The 13,492-nt window shown below is 37.3% G+C and overlaps 1 protein-coding gene across 1 annotated transcript; it reads right to left on the minus strand.

The window, feature by feature from the left end:
* Positions 1–575: 575 nt before the first annotated feature.
* On the minus strand, positions 576–12,390 carry LOC131026771 (uncharacterized). The gene is made up of 3 exons (XM_057956724.2): positions 11,298–12,390; positions 1,529–1,729; positions 576–1,449 (listed from the first exon to the last, which is right to left on the minus strand). The coding sequence occupies exons 1-3, from the start codon at positions 11,709–11,711 to the stop codon at positions 961–963; spliced, it is 1,104 nt and encodes a 367-aa protein (XP_057812707.2). The 5' UTR covers positions 11,712–12,390; the 3' UTR covers positions 576–960.
* Between the last annotated feature and the right edge of the window lie 1,102 nt (positions 12,391–13,492).

The raw sequence follows: 13,492 nt of genomic DNA on the forward strand, positions 1-13,492 counted from the left end.
TTCCACAAAATTTTCATTTACAAAATCTTTAAAACTTCCTTCCACAAATAGTGGAAATAGATTTTTATTGCAAAGCAATTTTACAAACCACATAGATTGGGATAACACGGAACAACACTAACTAAAAGAGAGGTCTCAACTACAAACCTTCATACCTCCTAATCAATAATGTCAACAAGGGAGAATACTCTCCACCCAACCACTATGACATCATCAAGCCATAAAGACTCTTACCATCCCCCAAATCAAGTGGTCAACCAAGAACTAATATGTAAAATTAAAAACAAAAATTTGAATTCTAGATTTACATTATAAGGATTGCATAACAAACAAAAAAATTTAAGATGATCAAATTCAATATCTCAAATAAAACATACAAAACTCAAATTTATGACAATCAATTTAAAAATATATATTTAACCCCTTTTTTTCATACACACGAAAAAATAAAAATAGAGGTCTTACATGACCTTTTTTTTAATTAGAAAATATTAATCTTGATAAAAAAATTTGAAAATAGTAACATTCAAAATTGAAAACACAAGAAAAACAAGAATCAAACTATATTTCTCGATAATATCCTTATTATGACAAATCATTAGCATCCAATCCATGGGCTTGATGATGGATAATATGGTCATAGTATAGTATGCCAAAGCATTAAGGGCGGATTTGTAAGATACCCTTGCAATACCTAGGCCACATTAAGTTCGATTGCAATGTAAGACAATGTAAATCTAGGTTGATGATACCATAGCTGCCAAAATATATTCAACTTATACACTGAAGTAATTGATAAATTAAAAGATCTCATTGAGTGAGTCAAGTTATGTCTCCTTCCGAGAGTGATTCTATATTGTCAGCTTTATCAATATTTTCTTAAATAAAATCATTCAGTAGCATACTGAAGAATGGAAAACATGCTGTCAATTGAAATTGGCATCAACACTGCAATCATTTTTATGACTTCTTCCTGTGATTGGTTGGCAATGCTTTCTGGTTGATGTCAATTTTCTGTGAGTCCATCTTCCCACGGGTAAATGCCTCTAAGTTCCATGCACTTTTTCTTCTCTTTCCTTTACGGTTCTTTATTTTGATCCCTTTCTCCTTTATGTATGCGTTCCCAACTTCTTTGGAATGTAGACCAAGTGCTTGCATTACCGCCTCCTGCTTATTTCTTCTTCTTGTACCCTTTCCTTTACTTCCATCACATCCTTCTGAACCCCATTTCCTTTTGACAGCATCTCGCAATCCTCTAACAATACCCAGCTTGTAATCAAGTCTGGCCATCCTCGTATATGAGCTTTGAGTGTAGGATTCTTTATTCTCTTCGTCAGCTGCGGTTTTGGAAGGATTATAGTTTGCAGACATTATTGTAATTCTATTGAATGTTGCTGCAAATGCAAAGCTAGAGCAATCTGCATTTTGTTTGATACCATAGAAGATAACCTGGAAAGAATCAAATTAACATTAGGTAAACTACATGGAAGAAGAATAAAAGCAAGATAGCTCTATTGATGCTTGCTACCTGAAGAGGGCGATTCTTTCTGGTGTTCTTTCTAGTGAAAAATTGTGTGTCAAAATTGTCTGCAATGAGATGGGCAAGCTCGTACACCCACTGTCCAACCCTTCGAATTCTATCAATCTTTACTGTGGATCTCAGCTCGACCACGCCAATACCCCCAGCAAGTGCTTCTGAATCCTTGAGTGCCCCATTCATCACCTCTGCCTGCATTGAAAAACTAATATTATTGCAACTATATGTTGTAACTTATCTGCTTAACGATTCCTTACAACAATTAAAAAAATGAGAAATAAGTGAATATTTATATATTTGACTTATTCATTGTTCCAAATCCTTCCTAGGGGATCGCAACTGTTTCTAAACAGACAGCCAAGCAAATTGGCAAGTTCATTTTGAATGCAAATTCTGCCTAGAGGTTTGGACGAATGGAATTTAACGAACTTCGTTGGTAACTCCCTGCGAGTCCATTAGCTAAGGATGTCTCTATGTAGAAAATTCGCACAAGGTTCCTGGTAAAGAGTACGTAGAAACCAGACAACCCAACTGATACAGTCAAGCCACAAATAAAGGTCAGAGATTTCTTGAAAGGCCAGCTTACTATGGATAATCAGATAATCCTTTGGTATCAAAACACTTTGTGTTCAAAAACCAAGGTACAATCTAAATTTGAAGGGCTGGAGAACAAAAGCAGCAACTACACACACTTTCTGCTAAAAAATGGAGCCAGCAAGGGATTGCATGGGCATCACTATCAGTAACTCTCCTGTAGCCTCTGAATTCTGGATTTCTGAACAGCTCAATGTCAATCAGGATCTGAAGCTGATTGCAAAGAGGGATGGAGAGACCTCTTCCTGAGAATCCTTTCAAGTCCGAGTAACAACTCAATGTCAATCAGATTCTGCAGGAAATTTCTGGCCAACGACTACAAGGAACCACACAACCAACCTAACAAAATCAATTCATCATAGAAAGGAAAATGAACATCTTAAAGGACCTGCCTAGATGCCTCCAGGGACTGCTTTAATTTCAATAAAAAATACCTAGAAAGAAGGGTTGGGAAAAGCAATTGCACTGCATATTGAGTTAGTAAGAAAACCAGACCCAACAAGAATGCAAAAGCCATAGAAGCATATATCTTCAAAAACAATCACGATTTTTCCAAATTTTGAAAAATCTCTGGCTGAAACGATTTTTTCCCTAAAAAATTCCAATTTAATCAGCTGCAATTTTCTACAATGTTCAACAAATTTTAAAGGTTTAAATTAAAAAAAAATATCACCCAAGAAACACATTTACTATCAACCAACTTGTCATGATTCCCTATTTAATTGGGTTTTTTCGTTGATTTTTAAAACAAAACTAAGCACTAGCCACTGGGACGTGGTTCACCATCAAAGATTCATCAGATTTCATCAAGTTGTTGAGGCAAATTGCATGTAGGTGACCTTGAATGGACGTATATTTCTAATAGATATTAAGGATATTAAAATAGAGACACATTCTAGGTTTATATTTCTAATAGATTTTAAGGATATTAAAATAGAGACACATTCTAGGTTTGATCTTAAGGACGTTAACATGGAATGGTTAAGAAATATATTCTTTTTTTCTTGGTATTCTACATCCTATTGTCATTTGTCTTAGGCTCGTAGTAATTCTTTTCATGTATAGAAATCCAAAGACAAAATTTAGTGGAAAATAGTAGACAATATCATATAAATTAAATAAGGCTTATATCTGAGTTTTTTAATATATTTGAACCTTACAAGAATACTTGCCAAAAATAAATATAAAAAGCCGGACTATATTGAAACTAAACTCTATTGGCTTGATATCAACCTAAAGAGGTTTGTATTCTTGGAATCCTTGTGATCCTGTCTATTCAAAAGAATTTTAACATTTCAATTGTCAACAATAATACCAAGGTGGTTGTTTAGATTATCAAGGTTAGGTTGGGACAAATTTCCTTCTCAGATGCTAACAAAGTGTGATAATTTGGAGCTTCAATTTGACACTAGCCATCAAGTGGGAAGCAAAAGTATATACATAACAGTATATAGACATTGTGGATCCTAAAGCAATGGTTCCTATCCGAAAGATACAAATCGCCTTCTAGTATTGAAAAAAAATGAACTGTAGCAATATTTTATATCAAATGAAGGATTATTTGAGTAAATATTTATATTTCCTATATGTTCTACAAGTTTAATGCTTTGTTAATTGGTGCAACTCGCTACTTAAATGTATGACCTGCAATTGTTAGGGAGCTACATTTCATTTAGGCTCGTCATATACATGGAGGTTTAGAAGGCCTGCAAGGAGTAGAATAACAGTACATGAATGCTTTAGACATATAGTGTAGCATTCCATGCATGTTAAATACGTAACAGGTAAACTAATGCATGCATTGAGAGAAGTCATGGGCTAGTCTTGTGGGCTTATCTTAATCCCTCTCAAACCAGGTCTCATATATATTCTCTTTAACAGTCAATATTTCTATGCTATGGAAATACCTTTTAATTTTTAGAAAAAAGTAGTTTTTGTCTTTTTTCCTACAGTCTTTTCTCCTAAATCTCATTCTTCTAGTTGACATTTTCCAAGACCCTACACATCCTCTTGAACCCCAGTCACGGATTTACAAAAATCCACAACCTCATATCTGGCGAGGCTGGCCTGTTTTCAAAAATTTGAGGCATTGCTGCAAGAAGTCATCTATGACTGTTGGAGACAACCATTTGGCTTTCTGCCATTAACACCTCTCTTAGTCATGAATCCTGCTATATTAACACCCTTGGCATCCTTCACCCCTTCGCCCCACCATTTCCAAAACTTTGTTCATTTATATAAACATGCTGCTATAATTCCTAATCAGTTTGTGACATTCATCCTCTTTCTCCCTCTCGTTTTACACAAGACCACTGAACCCATGGTTGATTGCAATTCACATTGTTACCGGTTTATCTTTCTCTCCTAAGAATTTCTACAAGTTGGATAGGAAGAAGATCAAGGATACACCACAAGTCATCTGCAGATTGTGGAACCGCTTCTCTTTCAATATTGTCAAGACAGGTAGAAGCAGTTGGACCAAGGTCTTATGCACATGCTTCTCTTAAAGCAAGCTATAAGAGCTCCTTGTTATGCAAGCAGAAAGCTTATTTTATGCTATTAGCGTAGTAAATTGCTTATTTTATTCTTTTGTTCACAAATTTGAAATTGCAGACTAGTATATTGAATGTTAGATATTTCAATTTCTCTTGCTTATTAGCTCTGGATTTGATTTTGTACTTAGCTCTAAGTCTACTTGACTTCTTCATAATAACAAATTAGATCTTCTAATCTTGAATGGAACTTGGAAGCGAAACACCCCTTCAAACCGGTCTTAGTCACTATCAAATGTAGCGAGCCTCCTCCTTGTTTGTGTTAGTAGTTTGCGTGTAACTCATCTTGCCAGGCATGATCGCACACATTTGGATTCTTCCACCTACATTTTAACACACCCAAGGGGGGCCAACAATAGTCCTAAACACTTGTTCGAGTTGTTTATACAGATAGAAACCCTGTTCTTACATCTCAAACCTTGCAGCAGGTTTTCTTGCTCGCTTGCAGCCTCCTCTACTACCAATTTATGACTTTCTGGAAACATACAGCCTTTCCTTAGTGAAGGCCATGGCTTTTCGATCACATTCATGACTTAATTTGTGACCCCATGTTCACCCTTTGGTCTACCTTTTCTCGGTACCTCACCTTGCTTTTAACATTCCACTTTTCTTTGTCTACCAGTAACTTTTGTGCATTTGTCCCCAATCACATGGCCTCTGTGGGGTATCTTCCACCTTCGAGACATTATTCATGTTGCCTTCACAAAATAACTTGATGAATGATTCACCCCAATCTCAAATGGCACCATTAAGCCTAATCACAAGGCCCATTTCCTTCCACTCAAGCAAGCCATCCAAGTTCAAGGAAAAAAGAGTGTAGAGGAGTTACAAGCACTCAGAGATTCTTGCCACAACCTTCTGCAAGATAACAATAGTCAGCCCCATAGACAGGACCAACCATAGTTCGTAGACTTGAATTGTAGAGTATTTGACAAGTCCAAAAATTTTACTCGCAAAAATTCGAAAATTTAAAAAGTACTAATATTTTGTTGTGGGTTTCATATTCACCTCAAATTTGTATTTTAACCACGTCACGGATTTTCTTGTGTCTTGGCCATTTTTTTTAATTTTTTTTTTTTGCTTGTTTAGGTCTGCATCGTGTTTTTTCTATGAGTCTAGCAAGTTAAATGGTGAGTTTGACAAGTTTCACAATGAGTTTTCGCAAGAAAAAAAGGAAAGTTTTCGCCTGCAAAGAATGGCAAGTTAACACGTGATTGCTCATGCAGTTTTGAAGCCACAACTGCATGTATTCTACAACTCGACAAGTACTCAAGTTTTTCTTCTATGTGACCAACAATGCTCCCCTTCACCCACCCAAGCCAACACCCATGAGAGTGCAACTACCTCGCATGGTTCGGAAGATTGTCTCCCTCAACCCAAGGCCACCCTTCTTCCCTAGGGACGAACAGGTACCCCTCCCACACAAATTTTGTCAAGCAGCACAAGCACTCCGATTAGGGCCATCTAACTCATTTAAAGCTAAGTTGCCAGATTCTTTCCTGGCGGCCCAGGTTCCTGGTCCGGATGCGGTCCAGCCCAAATACGGTCAGGGTCCTGCAGTTTGAGAATTTTAACCTCAGCAGCAGAACCCGAGAAGAATTTGAAGGATTTAAGACATTTTTTTTATTTTTTAAAAGTTCTTAAACAAACAAACCCAAAACGGAACTAATCCGCAACTTAGATTTAAAGCATTTCGTGTATCCTCTTTCTCAACCCATGGTTGTTTCCTTAGTAATGATGATGTTGATCACCATACACTTTGTAGAGGTCCTTGGAATGCTTACCACATTTATCAACAACCCCACATTGCGCCTTGATCACATGCACATGACCACAAAGAAAATGAGAATCTTCATGGTGTTCTGAGTATAAACTGGAGTCTTGTTGTTGGAAACCATTTGCAAAGGTCTATGGCAATGTTTGGTATTGTTCTGACTGTTTTGCTGTGTTTTTCAAGCTATTCGTCCCTCTTTTAATGCTGGTCAACCCTCTTATTTTTGGAGTTGGGAGTTAGGGTTTCGTTCAAAATTTTCTGGGCATTGTTTAAATCAATTTCCTTGATCTGGGCACCCAAATTGCAACAAGTTTCAAATTTTTGGTTGAATTTTGGATTTTATGGAGCAAATTGCCCCTTCTAGTAGCCGCCATGTTTTCTCTTGGTCAAGAATGGGACATTATCAGATTTTGAAGATTTTTGCCAGGCTGCAATCTTCTTAAGGGCGGCATCTTGATAGGAGGTAGCTTTAACAGGGGTTAGATGAGGGTTTTGCTACCAAGAAAACAAGAATAGCAATTTATTCATGAAATCGCCCCTGCACACCAGTGCTTAGTTGCTACAGCAGAGAGTAAGTTTCATTGTTTTGCCTTTCAGTGATTTGATTGTTGCTGGTTATGGATGATATGGAAGTCTGAGCGCTTCATGGGAGCTTTCATGGCATTGGTAGATTTCTTGAACACTATCGCTGCATACGGGTTATGGTTGTGGAAAGTTGTTTCCAGCGTTACTGTCGACTGTCCTTGACGCAGACGCTCAGCCCAGCATAATACAATTTAATAGTCTTTAGCAACTATAGCAGTTAAAAATGGGGAACACATTCTCAGTCGCATCATATCCAGAATATTCAACAATAAGATAGTGACAAGAAATAAAACACACTAACATTATAGAAACAGCAAGGAGAGACTCCATCTGCATCATTCTCCCTTTCCTTCTTTTTTAAATTTTGAACCTCTTCGCTCAAAGCTAAATTTCAATAAATAATAAATTAATAATTACATTTTTTTAATGCAAGATTGCTTTTTATTTCAAGATCCTATCACATCAAACATCCATGAAAGAGTTTGGAATAGATGATAAAACCATCCTTCTAACTTGAAGAATCAAGTCATAGTGTTCCCTTCCATCAAATTAGATATCTCTTTTAAATCGTCACATTTTTCTTCTTTTGCTTCCAACCACTTGTTGGAATAGAGATCCTCCTCCTTTGCAGTTGATCTTCCTCTTTCCACAGCTCCTTGAAGGCTTAGGAGTTCTCCTTGACTGAAAATCATCATTGCTCTTTACACTATTTGTATCACCTGAACATAAATCATTTAAAACAGAAATAAAGTTAACAGAATAAAAAGTTCCCCTGGTGCCTTCACCTTTACATTATACCCTTTACGCATGCTTTCAAGTTCTTCTATCATGAGGTCTTTGTTTCTTGACATTGCATGATGTTGTTCACAAGTCAACTCTCTTTCTTCTTTGTCCTTTTCTGCAAAACAAAGATTGTGCTTTTATTTCCTCCCTCAATCATCTTTGTTCTTTTCTTAGAAAAATGATGACCTACTACTCCTTCCTCACTAATGGGATCCTCTAGAAATTCCTCTAGCTGCTTCAGACAAGCTGTGTTCTCTAAAAACAATAAATCTTCATCACATATCGAACTCCCAAAGGTCTCCATCTTTGTTACAGCTTCCTCTTGAATGTGGACTGCTTCCACTGTTACAACAATTTTCTGCAAAACAAAGATTGTGCTTTTATTTCCTCCCTCAATCATCTTTGTTCTTTTCTTAGAAAAATGATGACCTACTACTCCTTCCTCACTAATGGGATCCTCTAGAAATTCCTCTAGCTGCTTCAGACAAGCTGTGTTCTCTAAAAACAATAAATCTTCATCACATATCGAACTCCCAAAGGTCTCCATCTTTGTTACAGCTTCCTCTTGAATGTGGACTGCTTCCACTGTTACAACAATTTCAGCCTCTTCTTGTGATACGTTTCATTGCAGTCTTCCAACTCTTTTCTTTCTGCATTATAATCTTCGATTTCTTCCCTTTCTTCGGAGTAACACAACTCAACAACTCCATCAAACTCAACTTCATCCCATTCATTTATTTATGTTCTCTACAACTCTTGGAAGATCTCATTCAAAGGTCTTTTATCCATCAATATTTTTGCCAACTCTTCAAAGAATTCTATCTTTTCGTGCTCTAACAGTTCCACTCCTTGTCTAATCCTTGATTCAATGATTTTCCTCTCTAAGAATGGCTCTTTTCCACAAGGTGAATAATTTTCTTCACCATTATTATTCACCTTCTCATAACTCAACGCCTTCGCTGTAAATTTATTTTTCCTTTCTTTCTTATTGTTGCATAACTCACATTCCTCCAACAAGCACCATAACTCTTCCAACTCGATCTCTAATTTTTGCAACTATTTTTACCAGTCTTTTGTTAGCTTCTGCCTTTATCTTATCTTTTCTTCCACCCTAATTATCCTTTTTCTTACATTATAATCTAATTCCATCTTTGACTTCACAGCCAAAGATCAAACAAACAACTACCCCTCCTATTTTATTAATGCTTCTAGAGTCTAGGCTCTCCTAACCATTTGCAATTACCTATGTAATACCCTACAAGCCAAAATAGAGCTCTTATAGCAGTATTCCTTACACAATCTTCATACCAACATCCTCTTATGTGGATCTATTTGCTCTGATACCAAACCGATCCAGAGTGTAACCTTCATACCAACATCCTCTCATGTGAATCTATTTGCTCTGATACCAAACTGATACAGACACTCGGTCCAGAATAATACAATCACCCCTTGATTGAACTAGTAATTGCAAAATCACCACATGATAGAAATGAAACTGCCACTTCAATGCTCATCTTGTCCTCCATTTTTCCAGAATAATACAATCACCCCTTGATTGAACTAGTAATTGCAAAATCACCACATGATAGAAATGAAACTGCCACTTCAATGCTCATCTTGTACTCCATTTTTCAAAATCCGTAACTTGCGTACAAACTCAAAATGAGGTTTTACCTTCTATGAAGTGCATAAATTTTTAAAAGGAACTTGAATATGTAAAAACCACCTAAGTATACTCTTTGACCCTGCAAGACAATACCATGTCCATCCACTCCAAAGCAATACTGAATTAGAACTGATCTTGGTAATAAACTAGATCTATTTTTGGATCAACCAAATTAATGGTGGCCTTGTTCTTGCAGGCAAACCCCACATTTAAAACGCATATCCTTGGTAGACTATGAAGATACAAAATTCCATGATTTTAAAACAAAATTGAAAGCACACAAAGAACCACGAGCAACAACAAAACAGATTTGAAAACCTAACTGGCGTTCTAAAACTTGTTTTCATTCATTTCATCTCTCTCTACAAACTCTGAAGAGAGTTTTTCGAAATCCTCTATTTTGAACTTTCAATTCATCTTACCTGAGTCATTGGAAACCAATCAATCAATTGTTTCTTGCATTCTTGACCTTCTAAACACCATCCTTTTCACATTCTCTTGTTCTTTTTGTGAATGCTTCTAAATGTCTTCTGGATGCTAATACATCAAGAATGTTTCATGTTAAAAATAAAAGCACCAAAATTAGTCTGGAAACAGGAGCTGCATAGTATGGGCAGGCATTCATAGAACATGAGGCCAACCAGAGATCAAAGATTGGTTGGGCAACGTCTACCCAGTTCTTAGGATGCACTCACATGCAGGCATGCAGTTATATATATATGTAACATGTAATGTATGGGTAAGATGTATTGTATGCATAGGATGTGGTAGACGTTGCCATACAGTTATATGTATGTGTAACATGTAATGTATGTATAATGCATAAGATGTCGGTGCATACATGTATTGTATGCATAAGATGTCAGTGCATCGTAGGGGCTGGGTAGACGTTGCCGATTGGTTGGGCATACTCAGTTATCCATGTTGTCAATCCACCTTTAAATGCGCAAGGGCTAACTTTAACCATCTTGTTACCTTCGTAATAAAAGAATTTCTTTAGCATTCTACAGGGACACGTCCCCCCCAAAACAAACCACGTCAGTAAGAAACGTTTCCGAGAATTGAGAATTGAGAAACATCCCTTTATAGCACCACCACCTCTACTACTTCCACCGAAAACACCACCATGTCACTTGTTATATGGCACATGTCATTTACATATTGATTGCAACCTTTAACTTTATGAAAACTAATTTACCTTTCATTGAGCATTCGCAAAGATGTTGTGTTTTGCATTGAAGATTTCAATTCACCTAATTTTGCATATCAACGCCGCCCCTCCACCATTGACCCCCACTGTCCTCTCACCATCTGCAAATTTAGACCCTCGATCCCCGTCCCTGAAATCCGTCCCTACATTTTCATGTCCCCGGTCCCCTGTCCCCTGTCAGGAAACTCCATGAAACTATGATTTTTTTCCTACCATAAAATACTAATTTCCACAACAGAAGCCAAGACAACAAACAAGCCAAGTAACCACAATATTTGTAATGTCAGGCAAACAGCAGACATATACAGAGGCAAGCCAACCGCAAAAAAATCATACACAGTTCCTTGGCGCCAAAATGTTCCCGCTTCGCAAAACAGTAACAAAACTAGAAGTAGTGCCAGAAGCAAGAGCGAATTTGTATTTCTATATAGTATAAGGACTTGCTAGTGGCTGCTTAGACTCAAGGGTTGACTGTAGCTATTGTATTTATACAAAAATATGTAAAGCGAATATAGGGGCATCAACTGAACGCCAAAATATGTAAAGCGAATATAGGGGCATAAACCAGGACTGTAACCAAAAATTCTGCTTGCCTGTTGGAGATTGTGCTTAGTGAGAAGGCGGTGTGCATTCTTCAGGGCCTGCTGTGCCTCAATATCAGGAGTGTCAGGATGCAACCCCAATTCCAGCATCTTCCTTATTTTCTGTTTCACTCCCACCACTACGCTTTTCTCCTTCGCCACCCCACCTACATTTCTGACCTCTGCAACATTACCTTCCTCTTCGTCATTCTCCTCCTCAGGCTTCACAACAAATGCCTCGACAGAAACATTCCCCCTGTTTATGCGCCTGATCCCACTCTCCTCCTCAAAATCACTATAACATGAATCAGAATCCTCATTATCATCGCTATCAGAAGAAAAATCGTAAATATCTACGGGCCCCAAAACACGCCTGCTAGCTGCCCTAGGAATGTTTCTCCTAGGAAGAGAAGATGCTTGGAGCATCCTTTTTTAAAGCATTTCTTCTGGTGAGTCAAAATCAGAAATAGTGCTTCGCGCTCTCCTTTCTTTCACAGTGTTGCTCAAGAGGGCGAGGATGGTGATTTTGTGAGCCTGTGTAGAAGGAACAGAATGCATGGTATGTGAGCATTGGGTGCACAGAGCGAAAGACTCGAGTGTTGTATAGCATTGAAAACATTGGAGAGTTGCAGTGCGTACTAGACAACGACAACAATTAGGGATGTGGAGGATTTGATGATGAAAGCGAGCTTTCTTTGAGTGAATTTTGAGTGAGCAGGAGTTGCAATAGGCGAGAGATTCAGTACAGCAGACTACCTGTGCTCTTTCAGACTCGCATTCTGCACACTTTATACATTCTTCTCCTTCCTTCCCCATGCTATCTTCTTCTTCTACAAAAGGATCCGATTGCCTGTTCCTTTGTTCAACTGGATTTTGAAGATTCGATTCAGAATTTTGTTAGATTCGATTCAGAATTTTGTTTCCCTTGATCCGAAGCGGGAAAACTAGATTCAAAACAACAAATTTAATGATTTCCTGACTGTATAGCCGCCTCTCATACCCCATGACTTCAGTCTGCCCAGTACTCGATGCCGCTGCTATAGAGATAGAGTGCATTGAGCACCAGTTATCTTTCAGTTCGCTGCCAACTGCATCGCTTCCGGAAAAATCAATCCTAGCTATAGTTTCCATTTTTTGTAATGTTTTTTTAAAATACGGCCGTATCTATCCCTTTTCGCTTTAAAACTGCTCATTTTAAAGTGATTTTTATTTTTTCCATTTTTTGTCATGTTTTTTTAAAATACGCCCGTATCTATCTTCCTTTTCGCTTTATAACTGCTCATTTTAAAGTGATTTTTATTTTTAATTATTAAGTATCTTCAATTTAATAATTTAAATTATTATTATGATTTCATAAACTAACTTTTTACATTTTAAAATTAGTTTCATCATCTCAACCAAAACTATAGTAGTGGTAATGGAGCAGTTGAAGGATCGAGCCGTCTATGAAGTGGTGTGGAGAAGAATGCCCTAGCAACTAAATCGTGTATTATTGGAACAACAATTTTGAAGGAAGGATAAGTATTAGGTTCCTCTTGAATGATTTATTTTTGATTGAATGGATAGATTCGAGCTTGAAGCAAAACAATTGCATGGGTTTCTCGTAATCTTTGAGGGCTTTAGTTTGTTCTACATGGATTGGGTCCCAAATTTTGATCCATTGAAATAACATTAGAAAGATCCCCGTTTAGAATAGTTTAGTAGGGTTACTTGCAGAATATTAGAACATAGAAACCCTAACCAGAATCGAAGATGTCCTTTTCTTAGGGATTGAGGAAGATTTCCTAAAGAGAAATTTGAGATCCATGGCAAAGTTATTGGTGGAAATTGACACAAATTCTGGGGTCTTGGGTGAGCTAGAGATTATTACATAAAATGTGAGGTGGTTTTAGAAGATTACATTTGAAAGAGGCCAAGTTGGAGATTAATGCCTACTTAGAAGAAGCTTTGAGACTAGTTGCTCTACTAAGGCTTCCAAAGAGCCAAAATCAGTAAGGACAAATGTTGTCTTGCCCACTATTTCTTCAAGCCCTAAACAAGTTTAAAATCCCTCCAAAGAGATGAAGATGGCTAATGAACTATGAGATAGTGAAAAAGGGAAAGGCACCATGGTAGAAGAAAGAGTGATAGAAAGCTTTAAGAAATGCAAACTATCCCCTGTAATTGGTCACTTGGGGCCTCCCATAGATTAGATGATAGTAGATTGG

This window comes from Cryptomeria japonica, chromosome 9, assembly GCF_030272615.1.
Source record: "Cryptomeria japonica chromosome 9, Sugi_1.0, whole genome shotgun sequence".
Classification (NCBI taxonomy): Eukaryota; Viridiplantae; Streptophyta; class Pinopsida; order Cupressales; family Cupressaceae; genus Cryptomeria; species Cryptomeria japonica.